General features: G+C 40.0%; 1 protein-coding gene across 1 annotated transcript; it reads right to left on the bottom strand.

Annotated features, from left to right (window-relative positions):
* Window positions 1-4,257: 4,257 nt before the first annotated feature.
* On the bottom strand, window positions 4,258-21,972 carry tbca (tubulin cofactor a). The gene is made up of 4 exons (XM_026173154.1): window positions 21,837-21,972; window positions 10,586-10,691; window positions 7,006-7,092; window positions 4,258-4,549 (listed from the first exon to the last, which is right to left on the bottom strand). The coding sequence occupies exons 1-4, from the start codon at window positions 21,887-21,889 to the stop codon at window positions 4,469-4,471; spliced, it is 327 nt and encodes a 108-aa protein (XP_026028939.1). The 5' UTR covers window positions 21,890-21,972; the 3' UTR covers window positions 4,258-4,468.
* Window positions 21,973-21,984: the final 12 nt, after the last annotated feature.

Genomic DNA, 21,984 nt, shown 5'->3' on the forward strand with positions numbered 1-21,984 from the left:
CCTGCTCCTCCTCCTCCTTCTCCATCCTCTCCATCCACAAGTTCATTCCTCCTCATTCCTGTAATTGGCTTTGATTTCTCCCCCCAAATTACATCCAATAAAATAACCTGATTTAATATCTGAGCGAAAGCTTCGACCCGCTCAAGAAATGTTGGATCACCACAATATTTGTTTAATTGCGCACGCTGCTCTGCGTGTGCTTTTACAGCAAGCCACTCGGACAAGAATTATTATTACTCGTATTAGGAAGAACCACATAAAGAGATACCACATGACAGCTACGAGTCTGCATCTTTTAATACTGCTTGTTCTTGTTCATTTTTTTTCCCTTTTTAGTCAGCTTGACGATATCATCCACCTATTTACGACATTAAATACCTCTTGGAGGTCAGACTTTTTTTTCTTTTTTTTTTTCTTTCCCGTTACTGGAATCAACTAACTTTATTTGTGACCAGGCTAATGTTCAAGGCCAGCAGGTTTATATAAGATTCGTCATATCTGAGCACTTTGAAATAAAAGCAGTATAAAGTGGATGTGATCTCCTGTATAGTTCCAACTGTCAGGCAGGGAGGGACTCGGTCTAAATGATGTGTGAGCAAATTAATTCAGCGAACAGTAAAGTGAGGATGCTCGCCTTTGATAAAGGGACACAGTCAGCCTAATATACCCGAAAGTCTGACACCTGAACAGATAGTCTGACAACACGGGCAACCACGTAATCATGTTTCCAACACTTTCAGGTGGGGATGGGGGGAGGCATCAGTTGTTTTTAAAAAAATCATCTGTCTAAATTATGTTGAAGAAACAAGAAAAAGCTTTTAAAAATTAACTGAAAACTCTCTTTGTCAGTAAACCACCATTAGACTCAATTAGCACGCCTGCTTTTTTATTTTTATTTTGCTAGCCTACACACACATGCACACAACAGTCTGCTACATTATATATTTAAAAAGAAAAAAAACTTAAGACAGATGTCGGAACGTTTTGAGAGAACCGGTTTATTTATTGTGTGCTGGGGGAACAAATAGAGACACAAAGGAGGCGTCCGAGCGTGAACCCGGGGCTCGATTGGGTCTCTTTTCTTCGTCCGTCCGGGCTTCAGTTGCCTCCGCGCAGCTTTTATTTGCATGCAATCTGGTGGCACAAGTGACACACTGGGAGGGATGGGTGGATGGACGGACGGAGAGGAGTCGTGCTCGGGGGTCTGTTTGGGATGTGGAGGAGATTTTTTAACAAAGGGGGGAGGGGGGGGACTTGGAGATATTTCTCGTCTCTATTTTTTTCTCTCCAAGGCTCCATTTGAAAGCCGGACTTGAGGTAGCTGTGAAGATTTTTTTTAAGCCGGAGCTAACCGTTTTAAATCCAAATTTTACAAACCAAAAAGGGTCTATGTCATTACTGATCGCATTAATACTCGAATGCAGAAGTGAAATATATTCTTCCTCTGGCATCGTGTTTGAGGAAGTTTTCCTGACGCCCCCAAAGCTGTGAGGATCATTTCAAATCCTCACAATCCCCGATGATGGATCGTGCGCTTCGTTTTACGACTTGTCCAGAGCTGCACGCTTTTATAGCTGTACAAACACGAGCGAATGACTCCTCTCGTTGCGGCAGGTCGACACAACGTGAGAGGTGATGATGACATGTCAAGCAGCGTGAGATATTTGTGCTGAATGTGGGCCTGAGATACAAAACGAAAAGGGAAAAAAAAAACGAATCCTAAAAATTTTATGCACAAACATAAAGGAGAGGAGATAGTTATTTTATGGATGCAAAGTTTATTTTAATGTATTTATTATTAAATATCAGTGCTGGGAATATTGGCCCCCATGTTTATTTAACTGGTTTAATTGTTTTAGATTGTATATAATGATTTAGCCATTACCGAGAATATGAAATCAAAAATATTTCATGTTTTCAGTGCAATGGAGACTCAGACATACATCTTGAATTCCTTCTTAATATTATTACTGTTAGTGTTTACTTTTATATAACAGTGTATTTCATTAAATGCAACCTTTCACCTTACAGCGTGAATAGATTTTATGTGTGTGTGTTGCTGCTGTTGGCTAATTAGGGTAAGCAAATGACCTAGGCACAGCTATTACTGCGTTTATCCTCCTGTAAATTCTTCTAACATGCTCGCATCAATCTTTTCCGTCATATAAATAAAAATAGACAAACAAACAAATCCCCCCGCCCCCGCGAAAGTTAATGCGGCGCATCTGAGTGGAAAGTAGACATTTTCACGCATTGTGGAGATGAGAACTGAGGACTTTTAATAAAACTGAGAGTAAAAAAAAAATATCTGAAAATAAAAATGTAACACTGCTCGATGTGGTGTAGTCAAACCCATGTGTTATTGCTGCTGGTGGAGGCACTTTTGATAACAGGCCAGACTTGAACCCGTGACCTTCTGGTTCACAGTGCAGGCTCTCCAAACCATGGCCCAGGCCACTGTTTGCAACTTCTCTCTCTCTTTCGCTCCCCCTGCTTTGCCTTTGCAGTCTGGATTCACTCAGTTCGAGATTTCTGAGGAGCAAAACAATTGATCTTCCATCTGCACGAGCTCCCGGTTTAACAAATGAGATTCTTGTTTCACGCAGCTGATTTGGTGGCTGTCTGGGGTATTTGGAGTAATAAGTTATACAGAGGCGAGGGAGCTGAGAAACGGCTGCAGCTGATGCTGCAACTCGGCTGCAACCTACAGCTCTCCGCTCTGCGTCAGGCAAAAAAAAGAGAGAAAAGAAATGAAAAAAAAGGAAAAAAAGAAGAAGTTTGACACAGACAAAGTTTCAGGAGCAGAATATGACGAAAACAACGTGTCGACCGAAATGACTGATGGGGGCTGTGCGTAAAACCATGTAGCCTGTTACATAATATCCTACTTTAAAACATTTCCTTAAATGTAAAATCACTGTATGCATAGAAATTTGAATATGTATGGCTCTACCCACTTTATTAACAGTAATCCACAGTTTGCAAATAAAGGCTACTGTCTACAGTATAGGGGAAAATAAAAAATATGCCACAATTAAGTGTAGATACTTCAAATAAAGAACAGGTGAATAAAAAGGAACCTTTTTCAGGTTGGAAATGGCTATCGAGCATGCTCCGAAGTTATAACAATTAGCTCATTATGGAGTCATTTCTGAAGACTTAATTGGATTTCCTGATAAGTCACGTGACTCTGGAAGGCGCGAAATGAAACTTCTAGGTGACAGCTGTAAAAAGCAGCGACGCAGGGTTCCCGTGCATCTCAGAAGCAAATGTGTAGTCCACTTTGTACTCAGTCTGAGAAATGTATTACTACAGAGCAACATGTTTACAAAGCACGCAAATTAAAATGCATTTCAACGGATTAACCAGGAAAAAGCTACATCTGCCATGCCACTATCAGCTTTATTACGTCTGATTAGTGCTTTTATTTTTATAAGCAGTCTACGCGAGTATTTCCGTCCACTTGAACACAGGATTTCGGGTCAGTGTTTTCTCCACGTTACTTTCTCATCCGGCCACGACACGTTCCGAGCTGTCAGCAGCAGCCTGCGTGGGTCCTCCGGTCACACAAACCCGCAGGTGCAGCGCCCCGCCGCCGCATCTCATGCCTCAATTAGCGCCGCTGCCCTCTGCACGGACTCGATTAGGCCCGTGATTTATCCGAAAGAAATATAATTATACCTCCAAATAAAATAATCAGCATTGAAGAGCGATTTCCTTAACGAGATGAAGCGGGGTAGATGTCACGGAGTAGCAGCGCCTCATTAGGGCGGTAATGAGACTTTGGGGTGATCCCGATAATTATCGAAATCTGTAAAATAAGGATCAAGTCAAATGTAACCTTAATTTGTCTGGCAATTGAGTTCATTTATTAGTATGACTATTTAGGAAGGACTCCCTCAGCCTTAATGTAAGGTGTCATTATTTTAGGCCATCTGGGTAATAGATGTAACTGCAGAGGCGACATTACAGGCCTGTTTTGTCATTCATGGCTCACACTAACATTTGTCATATGACTGACAGGGTTACCAAAAGAGCTCTTGCCTTTATTGTAGATATCAAGACACAGTCCATTTCACTGCTGCTAACAGGAATAACAGCACTGTTAATGCCATTAATCTCATTAATCTATGAGATCAACATTAAACTTTCATGTGTTTCTCCCAGTTTCAATGTGTAAACAGTGCATAAAAGGGTCAAACAACACTTAAAGAAAACACTACACTAATCTACTATAATAAACTGAAGGTTTTATAATATTATTGTGGAATTATTTTATTTTTTTCACACAGGAGAAGCGTGATCAAAATGTGGTGGCACGTTAGCAGTAAAGAAAAGAAATAATTACATCAAGAAAAGAGACTTTGAATGGATTCAGTTGGCCTCCACGGTTCCAAACAAGGCCTGACGAAAGGAATGGACATTTAAGCAAGTGAATCTCACAGTGAGAACAGAAATGCATCAGAAATCATCCTTCAAGCTTCACTGAGTCCAATATGCTTCTAGCCTCTTTGTACTCCTCTGATTCAGCCAATTCCTCTTCTGTTTCCTGAAAACACACAAACACACATATAGGTTTTGTTTTAGTGCCATCTACTATACTTCCAAAGAAGGAGTTACAACTGTCTTCACTAGACAAACAGGTTTGTTGTCTTCATATAAAAGCATTCTTGAGGAAATATTTCAAACTGTATCATAATGGTAGGAACCAAATTCATCCAGGAAGGGTTGATATGAGGTAACACCTGACACTGAAGTGTGTTTGCATTCCTCTGGTAGTCACCACAGTGACAGCACTTCCTAATGACCTGTGATGAGCATGTGCATATGCGTATGCCTGTCTGAAGGGAAGAAAGAAGGGAGGATGAGTAACAGGGAAGGGGACAGGTTGCTAATTTCAGGTTAGCTCCCCCTGCCCAGCATTCAGCTCCCATGTGAGTGACTCACACCTCCAGCTGTCTGACTGTTGCTCTGCATTAATTTCAATGACCCTGAGACATCCATGCTGATGTTTGCCTCTCACCATATCAGCTTAAGTCCTGGAGGGTTTGGCATGCTGTGTGGCTGTATATATACTGTATATATATCTGTATATAAGTGCAAAGTGTGGTGCTTGAGCTTATTCTAATGATCAGTTCATTAAGTCTACACACATTTAAAAGAAAAAACATCTGACTCAACACTGGAATATCCAGGATACCACAATATACTTTAAATTATGTGGCCACAAGTGTCCTGGCATGAAACTGTAGCCAATTGTAGACCTTTCCCACTAGTATGTACTTGAGTCAGCTTGGCATGGCTCGACTTGGATTTTAAGGTCTACCATTAGGTGGGAGTACCTGACACCAGTTACTTTTTTTTGTACCCACTTAGCCAGGGCTCCAAGTGATCTGAGACGATCCGAAAACGTGACATCAACAGACAGCATTCCCCCAATTGGCTAGTCAGTGGCGTCACTTATTGAGTCATGAGAGTCTTCATGAAAATCAAAACCACCATTTTTGAAACCCAGCAACAAGGGAAAAGGCTGCACAAAAAACAACATCCTGGTCCCCAAGTGTGACAAAAAGCCATACACTGAGCAGCAGGTGTACAATCGCCTCGATGTCCACTTTTGTTATGGTGTTTGTGTCGCATACAAATGACATCACAGGACTTTTGGCAGCATTGCTATAAGGACCCTACACACATTAGGTGGTAATGATTGTAATGGAAAACGACCGAAACAGCGTAAAGTCAAGGCAAGCTGAGTAGGTACTAGTGGAAAAGGGCTTTTAGTGTCTGCTAGGCCTCACCCACACAGTGCTAGAGACCAATTGGCAACCCCTGGTCACAAGTGTGCATTCAAATTTGCATTCTCCAATTCACTGGTTGCTGGATGCCGGTAGGTGAAATCAGTTGCCACAAGGTACTGCACTAAAAAACTCCTTATGATTGCTTCTGTCACTAGCAGTCTGTTGCTGTCCTGCGTAATTTGAATGGAATATGCATATGTGTCTGCAAATACTTGCTAACTAACTACTAAACTGTAGTAAAAACTTGAAAAAAGAATAATGCATACTAAAAAAATGACCATTCACCTTCAAAATAAAGTCTCTGGCCCTGTGTGACTGGGGCTTAGCAACCAATTTCAGAGCGACTGCGAGCAACCTTCAGTAAACACTCACAACCAGTAAAGGAAACCTTTTTTTTCCCTAGCAAACTGTGGGTAACTGGTCTCTAGGCATTCCTGCCTGTTGTGACATGGCAGTAAATTTAACAGGAACATTATTACTACTACTACTACTACATCCTTGCTTATTTATGGTACAGCATTAAGGGAACTATGTAGCTTGTTATCACACCAGTAACCATAACCTGATGTTGTCTTTTCCATTATCGTTTTTTTTTCTGTTACATGCTGGTCTCATTGGGAAAGACAACTTTTTAAAGATCTGGCATTAAACTGAAATCCAAACACATTAAAATGGGGATCTTAGGCCTTTTCATTCTTTATTATTAATTATTTTGATTATTAATATTTTAATTATTAACTATTTTAGTGAAATGAAGCCTGACAGGAAGGATGAAGCATGATCCAGGTGTTGATCATGTCTACCAGATGTGAAAAAGGATAGGTATTCGCTAGTACTAATACCATACTATGTTTAGAAAGCAAGAGTATGAGAGTTGTGTGTCTTTCATACAATTATAATTACAAATCTGCATTTTTAATGAAGCTTTACTAAGAAACACATAATTAGTTATTAAATATTGTGATACCTACAAAAGAGAAAAAAAGATTAAAAATAAAACTTGAATGCTGGGGTTAACCATTTTTCTTGATGCTGGAATTTTAAAGTATAATAAGCTGAACATTTTTTCTTCTACCCACAAACGCATGGCATGAAATTCTTTTTCAGGGAGGCCATGAGATATTAGAAGTCCAACTGAATTAATTATCACAATAGCTTGTGTCCTGTTGTTTTATGAAAATTTAGTTCACCTCATGGTGGTACTTACTAGCAGCTGTAGCAGATCTGCGTGTGCTATGGCCAGCCGGCGGTGACAATCTGGGATCATCATTCTGGACTCCTGCAACACCTCCATCTGAAAGCACACAGAGACCGCATCAGTGCCATCACCACCTTTATTAATCCGAAAACCCCTGCCACTGCTCCTATTACCAGCTTTCATTACAGGTCTTCACAAAAGTCAACACATTACTGAACATGTATTTTCCAAGCTTTGACCATTAATTTGAACAGCTAGACAAAGTGTATTCACTGGCTGGATTGTGCTGTAGCTTTACTCCTGGCAGTGACATGCAGGGTGTCCCTCATGCACTCTGCTGTGGTTAACATCTCTCAACAAGCCGGCAGTATGAAAAATGTTATTGAGTTATTGATCGGGCCGGGAGTTGGGCAGCAGGGGACCACCTCGATCTGGCTCCACACCTGGATGAATGAGCCGAGAGCATTGTGATCAGGCGTAAAGAGGTATTACTACGCCTGCAGTGTAACTGTGTTGCAGCCTGGGGTACTTTCACAGCCGCGGCTAATGTGGAATTCCCCCAGCTGGCACCCTAAAGAGCGGAGAAGAGCTGGCTAACACTGTCAGACACAGTCACTCATGACAGATGCTTCCTCAGCTAGGCCTGTGTCGAGCTGGAAAAAGTCAAAACATGGACTCAGTTGCACATGTGTACATTACACGGCTATGCACACTAACAGTCTGCCTGCCTGATGGCGTACAAGTTCATCCAAGTGCCTAAACTGACATACCGAAAAATAGTGGACAAATTGTCAAGTTGGCTGCCATCTAGATGTGACAAGGTAAGCTAGAGTAGGCAAAAGAGTACTGAAACAGAGAAAAGTCACGGTGCCCTCCCGGTTCGGTGGAATGATCCCATCAGCACAGGATAAAGATGACACTTACAGCGTATTGATTCCATTAAAATAAAAACCTGTAATCCATCCTGCCTCAGACCTCTCATCTCCAACCATAATCCATCTGGCCTCCCAATCTCCCCATTTAACACCAACCAAGCCTGCTGCTCAGCCTGAGCTGCCACTCTATGAATGAACAAACAAAACAACACACACACTGAATTTTAATGGAAGCTGTAAACATAATCAGATGTGATATCTGTGGTTCAGTTCCTCCCCGTTTGAATCAAGTTTGGATCCGCATCAGCGAACACTGGCCCAAATAAAGGGCAGTTATATGAAAAACCACGTCCTTCCAACAATCTTGTGTAAGCTGACCATAAAATACTGTAATAGGCAAAACTCATATTTGTCTATATATGAGTAGCAGGCTCTCTTGACAAGATCTTGAAATATTTGTATTATTTACCTTTTTTTCACACTATTTCTTTATCGTTGTGATACTGGAATGAAGCAAAGACATCAAGAGAAGCTGTGAATTTAGTTTCCCCCAGGTATTAAACACACATTAAAGGCAAATTCAGAAATTCATTTAACATTTAAAGCTGATAAACCCCCTCGCTAGCCTACAAAATAAGGGCTATAAAGATCCCATAACGCAACGCTCTGATTTTAAATTATTTTGCCATTTCCTTTTATTTTCTGTACACGGCGGGTAATGATTTGGTTATATATTTTGAGGCATAATTGAAATGTCTCTGTGCTTGCAACACCACATGGAATCATAAAGTTCCATTTGCTTATTTATTTAAAAAAAACAGCAAACCTGATCACCCTGATCACTTCCACATCCGCAACACACACCAGATTTCCTCGACTAGATCAAAACAGTGATGTAGTGTCATTAACTTTAACTTCAATATTATTTTGTGAAGAAACAAATGGTAAAAAGCCAAATTTGGCAAGTAGCGCTGGTGGTGGACAACAACTGGGTTCACAGCACAGTGCTATGTGACAAAGTTGAGCTTATGTGCCAAATTTAAAAGAAAATTCTTCTTCTGGCTTTGACATTATAAGCTCTGGACACCATATCTAGAGACTGTTTTCATCAGCAGAGGATTGGTCCAGTCTAACAAAGAAGCAGACCATGGACCTTGCTGTGGTGAAAGGGTAAATGTGCACATGGAAGAGAACCAGACTTCCAGCTTCCATATCAAAAATGCTAAAAGTGATGCAGTGCTTCACAAGGACAAAACCTTTAAAACTAAACTGGTTTCTATGTTCCTTGACTATGTAGCTTGCAAAGATGACACATTAATATATTTATGTATATATCATTCTGATGTTTGGTGTTTATAAACCATCAAGTGTTTGCCATCTGATTATATACAGTGGTATAATGAAAATGTTTAGAATTATAAGATACAATATCCATTAGGGCTGTGCGATATGACCAAAATCTCATATCCCGATATAAGAATTCTATCGTCCGATAACGATATAAATCACAAAAGTGTAACATTTTCTGTAAATTCTGTGAATCTCGGGCAGCTCGACTTGCGGGAAGTGTTTCCAGCTACGTGTCATGTACCTGGAGTCGAGTGTTTTAACAGATGCATGAAGGTATACATTTTTAGACATGAGTTGTAAGGGCCGCCGTTTTCTTTGTGAGTATTTATTACACGGCGCGCTGCGGGGAAAAGCCTGTTCCAACGTTTGAGTCTAAGGTTTATTTTTTAGCACCTGGCGGCTCTTTTTTAATTCTCATCCGTAAACACTCTGCATCTTTCACGTGATTCAGTTTATTTTTGAAAATTCTCAACAGGATCTTGAGCTTTATTGTGAAAGGTTTATGTGGAACATAAACAAGCGGACACACCATGGTGTTACCGTTGTTGTTGCTAACGACAACGCATAAAAACAGGCGCTTGTCCGTCCGTAGTGTGGTTATATTAAATATAAGAGAAAGAGAGAACTTTAACAAATTAATATAGCCACTACAGTGACCATCAAAACGATGAAAAAATATTGCCATGAACAGTTTATTTTGCGACACCACGAAACAAACGATAGCGTAAAATGAAACGATAGACGTTTTTATATTGTCATTCGATATATATCGTTATATCGAACAGCCCTAATATCCATACATGTCTGTGTCATACATAAGTAAAGCAAAAAAAGCTCAAAAACTGCCCACACGACTGTCCATTTTGCTAGCTAACGTTAATATTATTATATTATTTGAATTGAATATTTTAAAAGACATAAGAAACATGTTGGAGTGAGAAAATTCCACAACCTGTGTACAGACAAATGATGGAGGGATGAAGGCGCAGTGAGAATGGAGAGCAGGATATGGGCCAGTGATCTGTTAGGGACACTAAATTACCAGCATGTGTCAGTAATTATCAAACTCTTTTAAAGTAACATGATATAATTACATCTGAATCAAGCAAATTACAAAATCACTAATGATTCTCCTCTCAAAACCTAATTCTTCATTATCACTGTGGACTGACCTCATTATATGAACGAAGGGCTACTCGAATTATCAAGACACAATTCACTCCCTAACTATGCGAGAGCAACAACCCTCCCTCACTTTACTGGCTGAGATCAACAGAAGGAACAGGTGGTGATAAATGGATAATTCAAAGGCTTTCAAATTAAGACACATAATTGCTGTACAGCATCAAAGAAGCAAAATGTACCTGTTTCTTGATGACATAATCATCTGCCGCCTCTGTTTTCAGGCGCTCGATCTTCTCTTCCTGCTGCTTCGCTTCAGTTATGTACGCAATCTCCTCCTTGGCCAGCCTGCACAGAAACAAGAAGACGGAAAAGACACGGTTAAAGGCAGCCATACAGTGTTGTTCCATCAAACATAAAACGTAAACGCACAGCCTCTCAGACGGATAATATAGGCTGAACCAAGAAAAGGAGACTGTGATGGTCACTTTTTACAGACAGGGCCATCTATCCTCATTCTCCCCAGCACTCTTGTGACTGAGGAGGACACAGTGAGATCATCTCCCACAGGATGGCAAGAAACACACCTCAATAACACGCAGCAAACACATCACTTCTCCTCACTGCTCTGAAGTGGAGATCAGCCTTAAATAATGCTTTGAAATTCAACTTATCATTTACACAGCGCTCTAACAGTGGCTAAAATAGGATGCATTTACATGAAAGACATTTTATTTCTGGAAAGGAGCAACACTTCACACTAAATTTAAACCGGATAACAGTTTTTTTCTTTAATAACTGGCAGTAGCAGATCTAAGCCTGAAAATAATGTGGATGAGAACTATGGTGTTTATATGAGTATATGAGGTTTTATTATTTTTATTCACTTGTTAAAACGGAGTTTATTAAACTCTTTAAAATTGAGATTAAACAGCACAACACTGTCATTCATCTGCAGTCAGATTTGTTTTGTTTTTGGTTTCTTTACAACCATCGGAGAAACATCGGGCTTTTTAGCCTGTACACCAGTGTTAGTGAGCTGCCAGCAATATATTTTAATGTAATATATTTGATTGTTTTTTGTTAACTTTTATAGAAAAAAAACTTTAGGGGGCAGTGATGTCCACGGTCTGGCCTGCTCTAAAACGGAAGAATATATCAATTGTATAACATGCATTTCATTTTGTATCCTCTTATTGTTTTTGCAGCACTTAAACCTTGAACTTATGCATCTTGCAGTCAACAGTATTCACTAATTATATTATTTAACTTCATATATTACAATATATGAATGCGTCACTAGTGAGTGAGATCTGATTCTTATTTAACGATAGTACACAGAATGCAACATCATAAACTTACATACAGGATAACACTGATACAAATGTTAAACTAAACTGAATTTAGATTTAAAATAATAATAATAATAATAATAATACTAAATGATTCAATTAAATTTTCTGCCATAATGGCCAAAGAAGGGATTCAAAAGCCCAAGTTCACATTTGTCTTGTGCACTGAAAATAAAGAAATTAATATATATACACACTTCTCAGTCACAGAGCAAAAATCGCAAATCATCATTTTTGAGAAGGCTGACCAACAAACACAGAATTTTCTTTGTAATCATCAAATATTTTGTTCATCTCTAATCTATATACGCACATAAATGTAGCTCTGTCTGGAAACTTCCAGCATTCTGCATGGAATAAATGGAAAAGCTGTGGGGGTTCAATGCCGGGAGGGTTTATTTTCAATGTGAAGAAAAAGCAATACAGCTTACATGAGAGCAACAAGTCAGTCAACTTCCTTTGCATATCTAATAGCAATAAATGATTTCGCCTAATCTACCTAGTGATGATATATGAACGCATGAAACTGCATTACTTCATTACATTTGGCTGGTTCTTTTTAAAATGATTTAACTCTCTCCTTTACATACATAGGGAAAATGGGTAATAGAAACGGAAAGCTAACTGAAGAATTTTAAAAATTCTAAAATTGAGTAATCCCAGTGGATTTCCAATCTTCTAACAAAGGCTTTGGAAAATCGAGCCTGTGGCAGACGAATTTGGACAATTACAGATCTTTTTGTGTTTTGATTTTTACTGCAGAGAGGAAAGCCTCTGAAAACACATTTAGATTTCATTCTTTATTTAAAAATATTAATAGTAGGTCTCTGCCCTGAATTCATCTAAAGATCATATTACATCATACATATTACTTTTATCAATACACTTTTGAAATGTGCAAAGTAGGACATTATATCATGTCACTCATGTCTTTTGTGTTAGCATGTCACAGAAAAACACACAGAAATCAGCGTAACCTGCATACTGCCATCCAGCTCACATCCTATCAACATGATTATCTGGCTCCTTTATCCACCTTTATTGTCTTCGACACACACACACACACACACACACACACACTCCCAGAAGCTACTAGTTCTTTTTTAGACATTAATTGATCATCAATTCAATCCCTAATTTAGACCAAGTCAGGTGGTAAATGGGCCTCTTTTTCTTGATTATTAGTGAAAATAGGCTTGAGTACATTGATAAATTCTGATTATTTATCAATTACGGCCCAAATGGAACTAAATCTCTTAAATAGATTCCGACCCTGATTGGCATAATGGAGTTTGAAAATATAGCTATTGATAATGATTTCCAACTAACAGTCTTTTTCCGGCTGCGCCTGCTGGAGGGACTGACAACACAAATTTCATTTTTCATAAAATCAGCTGTGTGTGTGTAAGTGAGTAATCCTTCATTAGTCAGTCACATTACTGGAGACCCTTCCCTACGCGTTGCACTGCTCTTTGCCTAGCCAAGGAAGCCAATAGCACTCTGTCATATTTTACATCAATTACCACTCATTCTAATACGGTTCCATCAGGAAGCTTTTAAACAGGCACCGTATGCAATAGCAGATCCTGTCTTTCACTCTCATGCTTAATGTAGAATGAGTTATGTCACCTGTTAAGAGTCAAAGAAGGTGGCAAAGAGAGGAGAAACGATGGAGGTAGGAAGGCTGAAATAATTTGAATAAAACTGAAGGACAGTCTAATAACAAAATGTCCATTCCTCCCCTTTCCAGTCCTGATGTTAATTTCTTATTTCTCCCAGACTTGGAGCGCTGTGCGAATAAGGGGTGGGGTCGTGGCTGGTTTTAAATAGACCTGCCACCTCAGGCTTAATGGAAAAGGCAGCTCTCTGGAAAATAGAAAAAAAAAAAGGAATTAGAAGCCAGCCGACACACACATTCGGTCGCCTGCTCTAGCACTGTATTTTTGAGCTGCGATGTAGTCTGCGCTGGGACCGGAATGACAAAGGCAAATTACTGTTGTCATTTTATTAAGGGCATCCGCCTCGCTAGGGCAGAAAGGCACTGACTGGAATGTGCAGAAGCCACTGGAAATAGGCCTGGCTAAAAGAGCAGGCAGGTTTCCTCTAAAGTCGTACATATAAATGTATGTGTGTGTGTGTGTGTGTGTGTGTGTGTGTGTGTGTGTGTGTGTGTGTGTATACTTGAGAGTGTGAGTGAGAGAGAGAGAGAGAGAGAGAGAGAGAGAGAGAGAGAGAGAGAGAGAGAGAGAGAGAGAGAGAGAGAGAGAGAGAGAGAGAGAGGGTAGAGGAAGTGAAAAAGCTGGGAACAGAGGCAAAAAGGAGACTATAAGAGAAGGACACAACACAGAGCAATGACACTCTACACTTAAACAGTTTGATAAAAGGTTCATGTCAACGTACAGCTGTTGGCCTTGAGGGAGTAAGATTTTAAATCTTATCTTTTGTTCAAATAATATACTCAACTTAAAAACCTCAGAAGAGAAAGCAGGGATGATACTGGCTAATAAAATACTGCACCCTTGCATTGTTGTTTTTCCTATACTGACCACTCCTGGACACTCTGTGACATTATCCTCTCTGGGATGTCCAGCCTCCATCATTACCACCGGGGAGCCTGTTGGTAATCTGACCCTCATCAAAGTGCAATCGATAGCGTATTACACAAACAGCACTGACAGGAGGGAATTAGAGGTCTGCCTGATTGACGATAGGTACACTCAAACCATCCCACAGACAACTGAGCCCATTATCTCAAGAATCCTCATAATGTCTACAACATTTTCTATTCCAGCATGGTAAATTTGGCCGTTGTACAAATGTGGAGCCAAGCTCGAAGTAGATGCCAACTCTTTTAGTAGGACAGCTTAGACTAGTTAATGAGTTTGCAGGTCCTACATCAAAAGGCCCATATCAATCTATCTAGAAGTGAAGCGAACACTAAACCATTATAGATGAGCAGTGTTTGCCTACAGACAGGATTTACAGTTTGGAAAAGAGAAAGAATAAAGATGGAATATGTTCATTAGAAAATTTGGAAAACTAGGCAAACAATGAAGAAACAAATGGGACGAAACAGCTACTGTACACCCAGTTGTACCGTTAAAGTTAAAAAGCAATACAAGATGTCTGAACTTGCCAGGAGTTTGTGCAACTAGCCAACTTGATGTTAAACATTGATGCCGTTGTTAACTGCCGCCAGAAATACAAGTCGGTTAAACCTATTATAGTTATTTTAATAATGTAAAACTGCAATTACTGGTTCATGAAGCTCCTAAAATACACAAAATGTTTGTTTTGCCATTATTTAACTTTGTCCATTTAAGATATTCTGTGCTTTTAAATTATTTTTTTCAGTTTTTATACTACCGTAATTGTCGGGCTATAAGCTGCTACTTTTTGCACAAGCTTTGAACCCTGCGGCTTTTAGTCAGGTGCAGCTTTTCCATGGATTGTCCATGATTTTTGTGATATCGTAAGACGATTTGTTTTGTTTGTTCCGCTGTTGTACGGCACTACATTGCCTGGCGGAAGGGCATGTGATCAGACACACAGTATCGGGGTTCAAGAGTGGTATGTTGGTCACATGTCCATCTGCCAGGCAACATAGTGCCGTACAAGTAGCGCAAAAAACAAACTTCAAAGTAGCGCTACGCGTACAGCGGGAGGTGTGGATGACTAGCGGCGATAAACTTGCGAAAAGCAAGTTATGCTCAACTCCACCAGTGGAATCTGACAGCGTGGAAAAGTGTGAAAACATCCATGATCACCAACGGATTTCGAAGGGCTGGACTGCTGCATGATGGAGAGGAGGACACCACCACGGCCCTTCTGAGGGTGTTCGACTCTGACACTGACAACGAGGATTTCTTTGGTTTTGAAAGTGACAACGAAGGAAAGGAGCTGAGAGTAGATGACGAAGCCATCCTGAGCCTGTTCGTATCCGACACTGGAGAAGAGGACTTTGGTGGTTTTAGTGCGCAGGAAGATGGTGGTGAATGACTGACTTTTCTTCTTGTTAAAGCCGTGTCACTGCACCTGAGCCTAAAAGGTAGTCCGAATCTATTTTTCTGGTGTGCTGTAGGTTATTGTTATGTAGGGCTGCTCGATTATGGCAAAAATGATAATCACGATTATTTTCACTGAAATTGAGATCACGATTATTTGACGATATTTATTTAACCCTTTAAGACCTACCATAGAACCAAGTCCACCAGAGCTTATATTATTTTTTTACATGTTGTAGTGCCATTTGTGGGAGCATTTCAAGTTGCTATACATCAATACAACTGTTATAGCCCATATTTTAATAATATGTATGCATTAAGTCCATAGTAATTACATAAATTGCAAAAAAGTGCAATGAACTACAAAAAAAATTGAAAATTGCTTTTGTTTTGTTTACATATATTTCTACTTGGAGAAATTTAAGAGGTTTATCCCTCAAAACTTTAAATACAATAAAGTTGCAAAAAATAGTTTCCCACCACAGGAAATTTATTTTGAGTGTCTTCATAGTTTTATTTTGGAGATACAGCAATTTTTATATACTGCAGGAAAAACAAAAAACAATCCTATGATGCAAATTTGCAAAGAAAACAGCATGTGCATCATTTCACTGTGGGAAGTGTTACGAACAGCTGATAGGAACGGCAAAGCGTGTTTCTGGAATATTATGCTTTTGTTCCTGCAAGCGCTTTTTATGCAATTTTTGCAAAGCTATATGTGGAACGAAACCGTGACCGAGGACAAGCTGATGGCATAAGATGTAAGTACAACTCCTCCGGTTTCATATGCAAAACAAATTATTGCGCTACGGTTCAGGTTCTACAGGGATTTAAAAATAGTTACGCAAAACGGAGCGTGCTGCTCTGACCGGCTTTAAAGGGTTAACAATGACTTTAAAAAAATAATATAAAATAGTGTGCAACACCACTGAAGTTTTTTTTTTTTTAAACTCTCTTTTCAACCAACGGCAGTCACTCTCCAAATAACTTCTGCTTAGCTTTCCGAGCTTCCCTCGGGTCCTCTTAATCAGCGGTCTCCAACTTTTTTTGCGCCACGGACTGGTTTATGCCCGACAATATTTTCACGGACCGGCCTTTAAGGTGTCGCGGATAAATGAGGGAGGGGCTAATAATCGGCTCAGTCATTTTTAATGATCGTTGAAAGCCCAGATCGTAATCGTGATTAAAATTCGATTAATTGAGCAGCCCTATTGTTATGTACTACATTTGTTACTCATTTATGAAGCACAGTACATGTTTCGTACTTGTAATTACCGCTACTTGTACATATACTTAAAAAGTTATGCAAATATGTACCCATAACTTGTTTTTCAAAATATTAATAAAAGGGGTGTGTCTCCAAACAGCCATCTCTTTCCTGACAATTCGCTTTGTGCATATTCTCGTACATATGGTAAGTCAACATTGAAACACCTGCGGCTTTTAGTCAGGTGCGGCTAATGTATGTACAAAACAGGATTTTCCCCTGATTTTAGCTTGTGCGGCTAATATTCAGGTGCACTTTGTAGTCCGGGAAATACGGTAGTTAACTAGCCTAATTTTTTTCTGTCATTTAAACAACTCAAATCACAAACCAGAAACATCCCTAAGTTCTTTTTTTATGAATACCATTTCAAATTTTCCTGAAAATGCTTGATCTCCAATTTAATTGCATTTGAAAGGTGAGTCTATTATCTAGCCTGTCCTCACTGATTGTCATACATTAGAAGACATTAGATATTCATCAGCCGTTTGCAACATAATTTAACAGCATAACAAACATCTCTCTACACCAAGCCCAAACAGAAACTCTACATTAAAGCCACAAGGGCTAAGTTTATTGCAGGGCGTGTAATACAGGATATCTGTTTAAGGAAGGTGTAACTGTGAACTGGAATATGTCCTGGTTGCACTGCACACAGAACAGTTTAGTGGTGCTCACATCTATTTTAAAGAAAAACGTTTAATCTAATTGTAAAGAACTTTTCTCTTGTAAGGTTTCTTTTCTTTAGGAGTGAAAGAAGCCTTCTATGTCAACTGCGAACGACCATCTTTGAACAGAGGTGGTGGCTTATGACACCAACTGTCTGCCATCTATAATCCAGTTCTGAGATCCCTTCCCAGATGCCTTAACGCCCACTCACATCCTGGGCCATCTGACCTCAGTAAATTACATGATAGGGTGATTGCGACCTAGGGCTGTGCGATATGACCAAAATCTCATATCCCGATATAAGACATCTATCATCCCGATAACGATATAAATCACAAAAAATTAAAGTTTTCTGTAAATTCTGTGAATCTCGGGCAGCTCGACTTGCATGAAGTGTTTTCAGCTGGGCGTCGTGTACCTGGAGTTATGACTTTTAGCCGATCCATGAAGCGATACATTTTTAGACATAAGTTGTAAAGGCCGCCGTTTTCTTTGTGAATATTTATTACACGGCGTGCTGCGGGGAAAAGCCTGTTCTAACGTTTGAGTCTAAGGTTTATTTTTTAGCACCTAACGCCTCTTTTTTGCTTCTCATCCGTAAACACTGCATACTCTCTCACAGGATTTAGTTTATTTTGAAAAGTCTCAACAGGATCTTGAGCTTTATTGTGAAAGGTTAATATGCAAAACAAACAAGCGGACGGCGGAACCACGCCATTGTTCTACTGTCGTGGTTGCTAATGGAAATGCGTAAAAACAGTCGCTTGTCCATCCGTAGTGTGGTCATATTAAATATAAGAGAAAAAGAGAACTTTAACAAATTAATATAACCACTACAGTGACCATCAAAACGATGAAAAAATATTGCCGTAAACATTATATTTTGCCACACTACGAAACAAACGATAGTGTAAAATGAAACAATAGACGTTTTTATATCGTCACCCGATATTAGAGCTGGGCGATATATCGAGTTTTTTAAAAATATCGATATATTTTCATACGAGATATAAGATGTGACAATATCGTTTATATCGATATAGTCTATGTTACGTTATAATTATACTTGTGGAGCCGCAGGTTTGCCTCTCTTTCGTCCACTTTTGTCTCTACGCAACGTTACTCGGCCTCGCCTCTCCTTCACTGAACACAACTCCGCCTCCCCCATAGCTTCACCTGCAGGCAATGACAAGATGAAAGCGGAAAATCTCCGTTAGCGAGTTACCGTGCGTGGGGCTGGACGGCGTCAACGTGTTAGCGAGCTAACCGCGCTAACGAGCTAACCGCGCTAACGACATGCAGCCCGGAGGAGCTGCACGGCCTAAAAGCCTTTCATTTTCTCAAAACTCGACAGTGCGCCTTATGTATGAATTCTGGTTGTGCTTACTGACCGCAAACCGATTTTATGTGGTACACAGCGCTCGGCAATCTGTCAAAAAATGTTTTAATATGACTTTGCTAAGCTACGGAGCTGCACCGCTTGATGGATTGTCGGAGGATTACGGCTACCGAGGAGGAGCCTCGCGGAGTGATACGTACTGTGTGTGTATAAGGACCACAAATGGCACCTGTTCAGAGACGTGGTGCAGCTGTGAAATCTGTCTCTTTGTTATTATGCTCAGCGTCTATTAGTTTACATTTTGACTGCACAATTGTGAGCTTTTTGTTATGCACAAAAACAACATTGTTTTCTTTTATTTATGGACCATGATTATTTAATAAATGCTGATAATTTATTTTTGAGTAATTTCTTCATGTACATCTACGCTGTATGTAAAGAAAATGCCCGTGTGACATCTGGGACACAGTGTGACTAAGAACTCTCTTTTTGTTCTTAACTTATGGCTTTAAAAAAAAAACAAATCGAGATATATATCTTATATCGCCATCCAGCTAAAAAATATCGAGATATGAATTTTGGGTCATATCGCCCAGCCCTACCCGATATATATCGTTATATCGAACAGCCCTATTGTGACCTACACCCGTCTTCACACCTTCGCTCGTGTGATTAGGCAGAGGATCATTAGGGGATCCATTGTCCCTCTTGGGGGGGGAGAGACACTCTCACAGGGCTTAAACCTGGGACTCTCCACAATTTGACCCTAGAACTGAAGAAGCTTCTCGGATAAGAGGTGAAACGTCTTCAAGCAACTTAAAGAAGTCCAGACGCCTTTCTTTCCAAGCTCCTTAGACTACGATGACCTGGATGACTGAGAACATCCACAGACAAACACAGTGCACAAATCACATGACTTCACTGTCAGTACCACTGCCCTCCAGTGTACTGTGTGATCGTGAAGAACTAAGCAAACAACTTACTTACATGTTTTATGAATTTAAAAAAAATAATCATTTAAATGATGCTTGATGCGGATTAGGGGTCAGGGTTAGGTAGGTACAAACTTTATTTACAACATCAAACCAGGTTTTAACTTCTTAAACTCCATCAGGCAACCAGCTACAGTTAGGTTTAGAGTTACATTTAAGGCCTAGTCACACATGGCCTTGGGTCAGTTGGCAACTGCTTGAGAATCACCAGTCGCTAGGGAAAAATGTGTACTCTCCTGGCAGGTTGTGGTTACTGGCAGTCACTGTGAAAAAGACTGCCAAAGCCTCAGTCACACTGGGCTGGAGACCGGTCAGTTATGCCCTGTTAGCCACCACCTGCTGGGAAAAATGTGTATTCCCCGGCAGGCTGGTGAGTGGTTGCATGAGGCTGCCTGCGATCACTGAAACTGGTCGCAAGAAAAGCTACAAGGTCCTGTGGCAACTGCTAAAAGATGACTCTGGTTACTCATAGATTGAATGGAAGATCCTAACTTGCCAACGTCTTCCATGCAAAGTATAGTGCAAACTATGGGCAACCACAGCAAGATGCTTGCAACCAAAGCAATCACAACAAGGTTTTCAATGTAGCACCCTCTTAGCGACCAATTTCACCCACCAACAGCCAGTAATCACCAGGAACACTCACTGAAAGGTTTGCAAATACATATTTTTCCAGAGTGATCAAAGGTTGCCAGCTGGCTACCAACTAGTCCCTATGCCAGTAGGATTTAACTCCTTCCAGTTGTTCTCCATTTGTGTAGCTTATAACTTTCACATAGCAACTTACAGTAGGAATTGTACCGACTCAACCTAAATTACCCAACACTCTGGGTACAAACTGCGTATGAATAAAAATCCACAACCTGAAAAAACGGTTTCTTGAACCAGCCCCCCCACCAAAAAAAATGTTTAACAACAGTTTTTATTAAACCAGTTATGATCATCTACCAATTTAAGGAAGCCTGGAGTCCAAAGTACATATGCAGCAGTACTTTAGTGCAGTGAAGGTGCACTGGCCTGTATTATTCATTAACTAGTTGTCATTTTTTTTACTCCTCATTATAATATGTACGTGTCAAGACTGTGTTGTCATCCCTGCCTGCCTGTAACAATTCTGACCCCAAAATGGGATGCAAGTATTTGCAAAATCTCACCCCAAGTCCATCTCACCTTAACATGGTACCAATGCGGAGCTACGTAGCTTACTCAGCAGGTGCTTCCCACACCCGCAGAGTTTAATGATAATAATAATATAACGGTGCTTCTACGTTGGGCTGTTTCATGCAGCAGCTCCAATTAGCAAAGATGAGGGAGTTTCCACTGAAAATTTTTTTTATAATGACAATTAAAATTAATGTTATGTTGCGATAACTTAAGTTTACGAACTTGAGTTCGAGTGACCCAGTTGATATCAGCACGTGGAAGTTTTAAAATGCAGCCAGAAAATGGACACTTTATTTGATCAGCAGTGTGTTAGCTACCTAGCTAACATTAGGGATCAGTCGACCACCACTTTGAATTGAGCTGAATTACACACACTACAATTATGATACAGCGCTATGGTTGAACAAACAGTGAACTCTAACCCCCACATTATAACTATTAGCTACTTAGGGTTAAGCGACGGTAAGAAATAGCCGCTTTGAACAGAATACACTTTCTTATCATTCAAGCCGCTAGCTATAGGCCGCGCCCCAACACCGCACTAAAGTTAAAATGTGGTTGGTAACACATTTCGACCTGCGGCGTAGGTTTTCGCCTGGCCGCCCGGCTAACTTAGTTAGCTCAAAAACGCCGACCTCACGTTAGCATCTATAAGTAGCTTGCATAACATACGAAATACTAGTTAAGTTAAACGAAGAGCCAGCCTTACCGTTTAACAATACCAGTTTTAATCTTAATCTGCCGTGTTCTTGGATCTGCCATGGCTGTAGATGCAATGTATTACTGGGAAGTAACGTGTTGTCGCTAGCTTACTGTGTTAACGGTGTGCAGGTGGAAGTGGAAGGAAGGATGATGAG

Source organism: Astatotilapia calliptera, chromosome 7, assembly GCF_900246225.1.
Source record: "Astatotilapia calliptera chromosome 7, fAstCal1.2, whole genome shotgun sequence".
Classification (NCBI taxonomy): Eukaryota; Metazoa; Chordata; class Actinopteri; order Cichliformes; family Cichlidae; genus Astatotilapia; species Astatotilapia calliptera.